This window comes from Girardinichthys multiradiatus, chromosome 9 (assembly GCF_021462225.1).
Source record: "Girardinichthys multiradiatus isolate DD_20200921_A chromosome 9, DD_fGirMul_XY1, whole genome shotgun sequence".
Classification (NCBI taxonomy): domain Eukaryota; kingdom Metazoa; phylum Chordata; class Actinopteri; order Cyprinodontiformes; family Goodeidae; genus Girardinichthys; species Girardinichthys multiradiatus.
Genome location: NC_061802.1, coordinates 29,292,492 through 29,304,797, shown reverse-complemented (window position 1 = coordinate 29,304,797; position 12,306 = coordinate 29,292,492). Strand labels below are relative to the sequence as shown.

At 38.3% G+C, this 12,306-nt stretch overlaps 1 protein-coding gene across 4 annotated transcripts in view; it reads left to right on the top strand.

Annotated features, from left to right (window-relative positions):
• Positions 1 to 12,306, top strand: part of rxrgb (retinoid X receptor, gamma b) — a 44,056-nt gene that overhangs the window by 17,562 nt on the left and 14,188 nt on the right. For all 4 annotated transcript variants that reach the window (XM_047375897.1, XM_047375895.1, XM_047375896.1 and 1 more), the window contains one exon: positions 8,948 to 9,183. In XM_047375897.1, coding sequence (XP_047231853.1) covers positions 8,948 to 9,183 — 236 coding nt within the window. The remainder of the gene's footprint in view (positions 1 to 8,947; positions 9,184 to 12,306) is intronic.

The following is a 12,306-nucleotide window of genomic DNA, read 5'->3' as shown; positions in this document are numbered from 1 at the left end:
ACAGTTGATTTATATCTGTGCTTATGGAACAGTCAACTGATGCAGGTTATTTAAGGATAAACCCTTTTGAGCGGCAGTGGGGAAATCTTTCCTTGAATAAGCATGTTGGCCCTTCTTCCTCACACATACAGACCCACACAAATGTAAACACACCTTCTCCCCGCAAAGCATGCTCACCTCTGCGGTCATTCCTTTTAGGGCATCCCACCAGCTGGTTAGCCATGTGTTTTGGTTTATGCATATGAAGTACGGATCTTGTGTTACAGCAGTAGCAAACATGGAGGGCATCCTTGCAGACAACACTTGCCGATGCATTTTGTCTAGTCTCTCATTGCTCAGTGTCTGAAGACAAATGGCACAATAAGTGGACATTTAAAAACATGTCCAAGTGTGGCTCAATAGAGTTAGGAATGAGCTGAAAAAAATGTTAATTGGCATGGGCCGCCATGAGATTCTCCTGGTGTGATAACTTTGAGGAAGAAAAACCACTGTTTCGAATACGTTCTCTATTTGCTAAACAAAATGGAATACAAAAATGTACATTGTGATCTAATTGCTTTCATTTAAAACAGAAAAGCAATAATTGTTTCTATACTACAACATATTGATTTTATGGTTTTCCTAATGTCATCTGTGACACTGTTTGATTGTTTTTTAGATTTTGATGCATAAACCTTTACAAAACCATAGAATTGTTATTATGCAAAATGTTATTCCCATCTCCTCATAGAGTTACAACACATTACTATCCTGATATCTGCTGGCTGCTTAGTTGAGCTCTCTGTAGAGGCAGACAGTCAACAGACCTGCTCTGGTTACCCTGCCAATTGTAGTTTTTAAAAAGGTATTAAATTAGAAGGAGTGATGGGTGAGGCTCCTTCAGTCACCAAACAATGACTGTCAGTTTTTTCCATGACCTGAAATGGTAATAAAAAAGACATTTGTGGAATTTTTTAAGGGTTTTTATGCGTTTAAAGGTTGCTGCTATATTTCTATACATCTCTTTTAGAATTGCCATTGTAAGCATTAAAAGCCATGCATTTAAATGTGTGAATAATATAATTAGAGTTTTGATCATTTAGAATTGTATCTGTGTCTGAACCTAAAGTTCAAATGCTTTGAAAATCATTCAAATGTATCAGTTTACTGGTGAAACTCTTTAAAACGCTTGTTTAAAAGTAGGGTTGTTTCCTCTTTTCATGCATGGGCATCTTTCTCTTTGCAGACATAAAATTAATGGTGTAGCAAAGCTGTTATGGCGACCTTCACGCATCACTCAGACGTGCTGATGAAAATGACTAAAGGAGCCACTGTGCCTGGGTTATTTCTGATCTGCATGAAATTGGTCAGAATGTGTATTGGTTGTATGCATCATAGCAACAAGGTAGCAACGATTTTAACAGCTCTGTATTTTTAAACTTAAGTAGAAGATACTGCTATTGGATTTTTAGTAATGAGTTATTTACTTTAGTGACAAGTTGCATTACTAATTTTAAGTGGAACTACAAATAAAAGATTAAGGGTTCACTAAGGACATCCTTCACAAAATGCTCTTCTAAGAGAACTGTAATTGTCCTTTTTATAGTTGCATATTCTCTTGTATGTGGCAATAAAAATTGAAAAAATCACAGTTGCCACACTCTTGTCCCTAATAATTTGTGTAAAATAATTGTAACTGAAGCATTTTTAATGTACTTTACTTCTTTACTTTTATCAGTGTCTAAGAGCATTTAAATAGTACCATTTGCCTTCCGTTTGTTTGGGGTATAAAGATAATGTGTCTCTCATTCTTCAAAACAGAGGGAGGGACAAGAAAACATCATGGAGATCTTCATATGTCAATGTGGATACCAGAAAATGGTGTCAAGCCTACACTTGCCCATATTTAGCCAGAGCAATAGTTAAAACAACTGGAACTGAGACAGACAGCTATTTTCAATACTTCCTGTTGGGTGACTCCATCAATATTTTCAGTTTGAGATTATGCTAGTGTAAAGATGAATATCTTCTAAGGCTTTTAACACATCTCCATCTGGGATGGCGATATTTGTAAAGGTCGCTGCATGTTACTACTTCCATAATCTGGTCAATAGACATTGAAACATTGCTCTAATGCAACCAAGGGATAAATAATCTACTGGTATTTTATCTTTATTTTACTTACAATATGGTCATATCAGTATTACAAAGGACTGGGTTGCCTGGCAATGATTTTTGGGGCTACTGTTATATTGCTCATTATCTAATATAAAATGTGGTCAGATGGCTGCAGGGTGAGTTATGTGTAGTTTTTTCATATTTATATGAAATAAGACCGTTCAGCTTTTTGAATTTTTCAATTCATTGTTAAAAACAAGTAGCGAATCAGCAAATCATACAACAGCAACTGAATGTATTTAGGCACAATTTACTGAAGTTGAAGATGATGGACAGAAAGGGGAAGAAATGGTGAGATTATCACACACAGCCATCCCTTAGGGAAACAATGGTTCTGAAAATGCCTTGTTGATCTCAGAGGTCAGAGGAAAATGAGCCGACTGGTTCATGATGACAGAAAGGCAAAATTGTCTGCACAACACTTCAAACCTTGAAGCAGATGTACTACAGCAGCAGAAGACAACACCAGGTGACAATTGTGTCAGCTGAGAACAGAAAGCTCAGGCTAAAATTCACACAGGCTCACCTAAACTGGATTTTGGCCTAAACATAAACAACATGAACGCATTGAATAATTCCTGCCTCATATTAACGGTCAGGCTGCTGGTTAGAGGATATTTTCTTGGTGCATTTTGGCACCAACTGAGCATTGTTTGAAGGCCACATTCTATCTAAGTATTGTTGCTGATCATGTCCTTTACTTTATGACCACAGTGCATTCATCTTCTGATGGTTACTTCCAGCAGGATGACTCGCCATGTCACAACGCTCAGATTATCTCAAACTGATGTCTTGAACATGACAATGAGTTCACTATACCTCAGTGGCCTCCACAGTCCTAGATCTCAATCATGTAACACAGCTTTGGGATGTGGTGAAACAGGACATTAACATTATTGATGTTAATTCGCTCCCAAATATGCAGCAACTGTGTGATGCAACCATGCAATATAGACAAAATTATCTGTGAGATATTTCTAGCCTCCTGTTGTGTCTATGCCATGAAGAACTATGGAGTCCAACCCTATTTTAGCAAGATTAACCTAATAAAGTGGCCAGCAAGTGTAAACACACAGTTTCTTGTCTAAACAGGAACATATTTTCAGTGCTTATAACCATTACAATATATTATAATAGAGCTACATGGAATGTCAGTGGTAGAAAACCCATCATTCTGTTGTAATTCTTAATCTGCAACAGTTGGTCCAAATCAATTTCTGCTCAGTACTTACAAAGTCGGAGCTCTTTATGGTTTTTTGAGGCGTACCTCTACAATCTGGCTTTTTCTATTTCTTAATTTTCGTATCTCCATGCTATCTCAGAAATATGTTGTCCAAATGTTTGCCGTGATGACCGCCCTTTTGTCAAAATGTCTGCTTACCAGACAAGATATTTGTGAACCCGAGGGGAATCTGCCATGCACATAAAGAGAGGGGTCAGCGTACAGAATCAGACACAGTACATGCTGTACAGTGGTCATCTATTACATAATCTTGTTGACTGGATCAACATGCGCTCCAAAGTGGGATCACTCCCACTATTGTTAAACTCAAATCTAGGTCTTATTTATTTTTTCTGTAATGGCCTCTAAAACACACAATTGCAATTTTACTTTAACCTAACTTATTCTGTATCCAGCCATTTTCTGGGGGTTAGAGAGGGAGGCACCCTCTGCATTTTTGTCTGCAACAGATCATTCATGTAGGGTTGGAGAAAGTGAGCAAGTAAAAAAAGAGCTGGAGGCCATAGTCTCAGTGCTAAACAGGAAGTTGTGCAATACCTGTTCCTTGGCACACAGAGAAGGACTGAATGGCCAACTGTGTCCATACAAAAATGTGTTACATCCAGCCAGAGAGACAGGCAAACGTTATGACACTCCTCACATTGCTAGGACTTTCTGTTTCCTTTAAAAAGATGTTATTGTCTGAAATACAGTATAAAGTGGAAAAAATTATGGGGGCTGCATTGCTGCCAGAGGTTAAGTATTAGGACAGGATTTCAAAATGCTTGCAAAATTAACTGTTTTTTGATCACTTTCAAAATGCCAGGAAAATGAATTCATTTCTAACAACACTGGAAAAGGAAACACTAAAAAACATTTTCATCTATAAAAAAAAAAAAACTGTCATGAATGTGTTTTTCTCAGAATTGAACAAATTAAAGATCACTCAGTGTTCAGTATCTCGAACAACTCCTGTCTCTAGGCAAGAAAAACATCTTGGAGTCTGTTTTAGTGCTTGCGAAATATTCCCTCCAGATCAAATAAAAAAGCACATAAGTTTCAAGTAGGAAAAATAACAACAACTTTCAAACTATATCAAACGAATACAGGTAAGTAACTGCCAATGACTCAAGTAGAGGTGCAGGACCATTTAAATATCACTTTATGCTCAAACCAATCCACTCTCACCATTGCACATCGCACAAAGCTCTCATTTATATGCATTTTAGATGCTCACATACTTGCTGTCATTAGTGGCTAAGCAGCAGGAAATGCATATTGAGTTAGTCTTCTTGTTACAAAAGACGACTAACTTGTAATTACAAATTTTAATTTTATTTTACCCAATTCAGTTCAGAGCTGCCCAGTATACAGTAATATTTAATAAATTAAACTCTTACTGAAAAGTTCATTTAAGTAACACATTATATAAATTAATTGCACAGACTGATGTTTTCAAGTCTTTTTTTCTGTTGATTATGATTTTCCACTGACAGTTAATAAAAATATGACATTTAAGGTTAGAAAATTACAACCGACCACTAAAAACATTATGAAACAGAAATGTGGGCTAAATGAAAAGTATGTTTAATGCCTGCTTAAAAGTTGTTCCTTTTAAAAGATGCATTTAATCTGAGAAATGAGTCTTGTCAGAACACAGTATGACTGTTTTAAATCCCAGTCATCATCACAGTATCAACATCTGCAGTACTTCAATCACAAAGGACTTCTTCTAATATTTTAATCATTACCAAACCTGAAAATATTTGTCAACCAAATTAAATTGTAGTTTTTCTATAAACTTCACAAAGGTCATATATAATAAACTTAAACGTATAGTTCCCAATGCTGAACCTTGTGGGACTCCACATTTAATGTAGATAATCCCACTGAGTATTGCTTGCTTTCTATAGCTGCAGTGACATCTTTGATAAATTACAGTAACACAAGTGATGAAGATTTAAAGAGTTGGAGTTTTCTTGCAAAGAGCTAGTATTTTCTATGTCACATAAGATCATGCCTTGGTTTTATTCAATTCAATTCAAATTCAAAAATACTTTATTAATCCCAAAGGGAAATTAAATGTTGTTGTAGCTCATATTATGTAGGTTTCTTCAAAGAGCCGTTGTAGATGCTGATGGCTGTGGGCAGGAAGGATCTCCTGTAGCGCTCCGTCTTACAGCAGATCTGAAGAAGCCTCTGACTGAAGACACTCTGTTGTTGTAGGACAGTCTCATGAAGAGGATGCTCAGGGTTCTCCATAATGTTCTTCATTTTATGAAGAATCCGTCTTTCCACAATGATCTCCAGAGGTTCCAGAGGAGTCCCCAGATCAGAACCAGCCTTTTTTATCAGCTTGTTGAGCTTTTTTAAGTCCCTGGTTCTGATGCTGCTTCCCCAGGAGATGATGGTAGAAGAGATCACACTTTCCACAACAGACTTATAGAAGATATGCAGCATCTTGCTGCAAACACCAAAGGACCTAAGCTTCCTCAAGAAGTACAGTCTGCTCTGTCCCTTCTTGTAGATGGCTTCACAGTTGCATCTCCACTCTAGTCTGTTGTCCAGGTGAACACCGAGGTATTTATACTCCTCCACCACCTCCACTTCTTCTCCCATGATAGAAATAGTGTTTGACTTATTCCTGTTTCTCTTAAAATCTACAATCATCTCCTTTGTTTTAGTCACGTTCAACATGAGATGATTGTTTCCACACCATGCCACAAAGCGGTCCACCACCATCCTGTACTCAGCTTCTTGTCCATCTCTGATCCACCCCACGACTGCAGAATTATCCGAGTATTTCTGCAGATGACAGGAGTCTGTCTTGTACTGGAAGTATGAGGTGTACAGAGTGAAAAGGAATGGTGAGAGTACAGTCCCCTGTGGTGCTCCTGTGCTGCTGACTACCTGGTTAGACTCACAACCCTTCAGTCTCACAAACTGTGGTCTGTTTGTCAGGTAGTCTTTAATCCAGGAGATTGTTGAGGCCTCCACCTGAGTCTTCTGGAGTTTCTGACAAAGCAAATCAGGTTGGATTGTATTAAATGCACTGGAGAAATCAAAGAACATGATCCTCACAGCGCTGCTGGCTTTGTCCAGATGACAGTGGGTTTGTTGAAGCAGGTGTATGATGGCATCTTCAACTCCAACTCCACAGCGATAAGCAAACTGAAGGGGGTCCTGATGGTTTACTGTTTGCTTACTCAGGTGGGCCAACAGGAGTCTCTCTAGGACCTTCATGATGTGAGATGTCAGGGCAACAGGTCTATAGTCATTGAGGACTGATGGGTGAGTTTTCTTTGGTAAAGGGGGAAGCAAAGGAAGCATCAGCATCTTCTGATATGGTTGATGGCAAACATGTATGGCATTCATTGTATTTTGACTTGGCAGCCCTAATTGTGGCAGTGCCGAAGCACAAAACAAAGATTGTTGGAGGAGGAGTCCTTTTGGCTGCTCCCATATGCAGATGTCACCACAGCAAGTTAGTACAACGTGACACAGATTGGCAGAGTTTTAAGCTGAAAACCCTTCCTGACGCAACCAGCGATCGAACCCTAGTCCTCAGTATCAAGGACTTTCCCCGCTACACTACGAAGGGACTGAAACAAACATTGTCGCTGAGTTCAAATCCCAGATGCTGCTGCGTTATTTATGTTAACACACCAGCGCATCCTAACACACGAGACACAGGAATATGACATTTAACTATGGCCTTTGGCACTGCACCCATTATCACACTGAGCATGTGCGTGTGTTATGGTGCTTTTTGGGAGAATGCACTGACACAAACAGCAGCTTTTGCACACTCATCCAACTGTTTAAATACTTACAACAGATGTGTCATTGTTCATCAGTAACATTTTGCTAACGGCAACTCAATTTTATTCATTTTTATTCTCAGAGTCAACAACATCAGGATAGATAGTTGCTGCTGCATTGGGATAGCCTGTGGCATTTGTTTAATTTTGTGTATGGTACGCAGTTGTTGTACATGCTTTAAATGTATGTTGTTATTTGTTTGAAAGTTGTGTGGCTCATAGCTACAACACATGCATGAAATTACACTGTATGCCCCGTTAGCCAGCTGACTGACAGCTTTTCTAAGTAGGTCATCTATGTAAATGCCAGCCTGTCGGTTTACATCAATAGATACAAGGCAAAGTCAGTGAAAGAAATCAGGTGGGCCTCAGACAGTGTAGCCATACAGACCGAGCACTGATAGCACAGAAACACATGGCTTCTTTGGTCAGCATGATCTCAGCCAGCTATAAACTTTTTCCAGTGTGACCACAACTAATTTTAGGATCTTTGTAGTCAGTCACTGAACTTACAGCATTATACAGAATGATTTTGTGCTGTAATAAATTGTCTCGTGCTGTAACGTTTTTTTTGATTTTTTACAACTAATGACAGAAAAATAAATGCACTTTTCAATTATATTTTAATTGATTGAGATGCACCTGTACAAATAGGGCTGCTTAATGGTGGAAAACATTATAATCACAATTATTTTGGTAATTTTTAAAATCACAGTTATTTATTTGGAAGCACTTGTTAGTCCTTGTTATATCCTCGTATAGCTGCTCATTTGATGCTTCAAGTAAACTGACTCCTTCTGCATAAGGCTTCTTTCTTTCAGGGGAAAAAGTGAAAAATACGAATTATATAGTAAAAAATATTTAAAATGGTTTTTCTAGCAAAAACATTTTACCCTGACACAATGCAATCACACACAACACAGTGCATTATTTTTCTTTCATCGTCTTTATTTTTTCTTTCATGTTTTTTTTCCCATTATCTTTCTTTGACTTACTAATATTGGAGAGGTTAAGACTCCTACAACACACTACTGTATACTAATACTCTATACAGAGGAACCAACTTACTGGCACTGAAAATAGCTACTTAGTTTTCTTCCCACAGTAACTCCTTCCACATAGAAAAGTGGTGTTTTTATGTGAAAAATGAGTTAATTCACGTTATAGCCTACTAACTAATATTTGAAAGCTAGAATATTCCATTTGTAAGGTTTATTTTCTGTGTCCAAATAAATCAAATGGACTGTGGCTTTTGATTATAGATTTTGTCCAGTTGGAGGGACTTTAAAATCCTGATGTATGTTTTTGGTGGCTGTGATAGTAAAGATCACAGAGATTGGAAGGGATATTGTGTAATTGTAAAGAAACAAAAGGATCAGAAAAAAAATCATCAAAACAGTTCTCAACACTAGTATTGCAATGGTTGTAAGTCTGTTCACCGGTCCTTTCCTTTTAAAAGCTCTGATTAACCTGCAGTAGACAAACTGTTCAATCAGATAACAGATAAGTCCGTGTATTGTTTAGGAGCTAAAGAGAGAGATATTTTCCTCATGAGTAGGCGGAGACCATAAAGGATTATAAACTATGTGTAAATATCAGACTTTGAGTCATCATTTGGTAGGACACTGGAGTTTGAATGAGTTATGATTAACACAAAGCTTCCGGTTCAATAAGTAATGCATGAGGTCAAAGTATGTAGGGTTAAGTGGCTTGCTCACTTATCTCACTACACTTCTCTCTTATCCAGATTCGGCAGGTGCAATGAGTGCAGGCCACACACATCCCCCATCAATGGCTGGCATGGTGGGCCACCCCTCAGTTATCAGCACTTCCAGGCCCCTACCATCCCCCATGTCCACCTTGGGCTCACCGATGAACGGTCTGGCATCGCCTTATCCTGTCATCACGTCGTCTCTGGGATCACCCTCCATGCCTCTTCAGTCTAATCCCAACATGAACTTTGGACCAATCAGCAGTCCACAGGTGAGAAGATGTGTGGATGTTTGTACTTTAGAAAATGAAATCGAGTAGTCTAAAAAAATGTGATCAAAATGTTCTGATATACCTTTTGGTTTTTTACCCTTTGACTGTTAAAAGTTGCTCTTTCTGCGGAGGACATTTTCAAAACTTAATGTGCTCTATTCGGTGTGGTTGGCTAGCACTCTCAGGCTCTCCTATTTCTCCTCTACCTTTCTGTTGACCTTTAAACTTCTTGCCCTAAAGGTCATCTCTGAGTTGTGAAGTACTGCTGTTATGCAGAGGGGCAGTCGCTCTACACCTCCAGAACAAAACCCGACACCCCAGCATTGCACTTCATGCATCTATCCAGATTAAAAGGAGAAACTAAGACAAGACTGCCAAGTTACTCTACCTTACAAAAGTATTTATAGCACATGACATTTTACTCATTTTTTCACGTTATAACCAGTTCTTCTCTGCACTTTCAGCAAAATAATTTGAAGTGCACATTTCAAGACTGAAATGTTTGCCCTGAGCTATGCCAAATAGCCCAAGCTAATTCAGATCGGGTGGTGAACATTTGTGAACATCATGTTTCCCAGTTTTGAGCCAGAATATCAAATAGATTTAGATCTTGATTTCAATTAGGCCATTTTAGTATATGAATATGCTTTACTCTAAACCCTTCTAAATCTTGATGTATGTTTAGAGTCATTGTCCTGCTTTAAGAAAAACGTCCGCCCCAATTTTTAACAGTTTTGTAGCTCCGGTAGGCTTTCTTCTATGATTGCGCCCCATCTTGTTTCACATCAACTCTGACCTGCTGTAAAAAAGCATCCCCAGAGCATAATGCTACCCCCACTGTGTTTCACACTGGAGATTGTATAATGTTAGTATTCTGCCACTGGTAGCAATTTTCATGAGGCCAAAAAGTTCAGTTTTGGTCTCATCAGAACAGATCATCTTTTTTTACATGTTCAATGTATCCCCTACATGAAAACAGGTCTTCTTATGGCTTTCTTTCCACTCTTATATGAAGACCAGACCTCCTATGCCATAACTGACCAACTTCCCTTATGCTGAGTTTATAACAAACACAGATCGAGTTTGAAGGGTGTTTGTTGCACTGGATTTTATTAAGTGGTATTAGACTAAAGCGGGCTGATGACAAATACATGCCATACTTTTGACACATTGTGCCCCACACTGTAATTGTGTGGCACAATGGGCCCATTTAAAGCAACAGCTAATGGAGATGCTTGCTTTATGTGACCCATTGCATGAAATGAATGAACACACGGATCAGCTGTGATTGCAGAAACACACATGTTCACATGCAGTGGCTGAATTGAGGCCCATGCTGCAGGGGGAAGCAATCAGTATTATAAATTACTTCAGACATAGTTTGGATCTAGCCTGTAGTGACAACCTGGGTAGCACTTGTTGGAACAGTCTTTTCAGTACACGGCAGAAGAAAAGAGACAAAGATACCCGTGTCATGTCACATTTTGTATTTTTTTGCACTATTATTGTATTTGTGAGGTAGTGCATAACTTCATATAACCCCACCTCTATCCATTCTTTCTTATTGCTCTTAGAGGATGTTAAAAGTATACACGAATAATTTCTTCATTATTGAGGTCACTGATATGGACAGTTTTTACAGAACATACTAATTACTGGCTCACAAAACCCTTAGCTGCCTTTGATTGTTTATCCTCTGTGTGCTTCATGTTTAGGGTTCAATTAATGGTTGATTTCATTAACAATTCGAGTCAATGATTTTCTAAATGAACTCATCCATCATTGGTTCTCGTATAGCCCAACAGTCATGTTAAAAGATTAACTCATCAAATAATGCCAACTGTGGTTTCTTTTAGACACCACTGTATGTTCAATTTGGTGAGAAACAATGTTTGGGTCAGATGTTTACATACACCAATCAGTCGCCATTAATGCCGCTTTTATTTTCGGCTTCTAATTATTTTTTTGAACCCCTCTAATTTTTTTGTTGAATAATAATACAAAACAATTTTTTTCAAAACAACAATGGGGTGCCCAACTTTGCATTTATTGCACACTTTTTACAAACTGCACAGTTTCGAAATTACAAGTTTAAACATACACTAATATTTGGCTAAATATCCAGATATAATGCAAATAAACCAAGTGTTTTCAGTATGAATCAATAACCTTCTGGCTTAATTCTGGTGTCATATTTCATGTCTCTTCGTACTGGAATTGGCAAGCCAATTTAATCTGCATGGTTACTTAGCAACGACCCAGCTTTGGATTGTCCAAAATGTCAAAGGGTTGAGGTCAAAGTCATTCCAGAAGGCTAATGTTATCCTGCTCGACCCATTCCAAAACCAGTTTTGATGTTTGTTTAGCATCTTAGTCTGGTCTTACATCCAGTTGTGTCCCAAATTCAACTGGCTGACGATTTGTGGAGAAGTTGATGAATTTGCAGGCAGTCCTCTTGTCATTAATCCACTCATTTTGTATTGCTGTCACTGAAATAGACCCTCAGCATGATGCTGCCACCACCTTCCTTGACAGTTATTACAGGTTTAAAATCTCCAGCTTGCCCCATCCAAACATTATTCTTGTCACCTGATAGAATAATAATGTGCCATTCCACGACAGGCAAATGGTTTGCTCATGAGTGTGGTTTAAAAACCTGCTTTTTTATGGGCAGTGACGGTGGTGTTCCAGCAGCTTCCAGCATATAGAGATTTGTGAACAACCTAACTGTTTTCCTTTCATATGACAGTGGCAGCTCGGGTCGGAGGGTTGAAACTTTCACACAATGTTAAGTCTGTGCCGGTAAACCAAGCAACTTAATTTAGCCACACCAATTCTGATGAGAAGAGTGTTCAAGCATCAACCAAAATGTGAGCCAGTATGTATAATTTTAATCTTGTGAGGATTAGGAGAAACAAAGTAATATTGTATGATAATTCAGTCAGTCAGTCAGTCACTGTGACTGACTGACTGACTGACTGAATTATCATACAGTCAGTCAGTCAGTCACTGTGACTGACTGACTGACTGTATGATAATTCCAACCTGGAAAAAGAATAGTTTAAGTTGGATTTTCTAATTTCCAAAATTATGACTCCTGCCCATTTCTCACACTGTTGATTT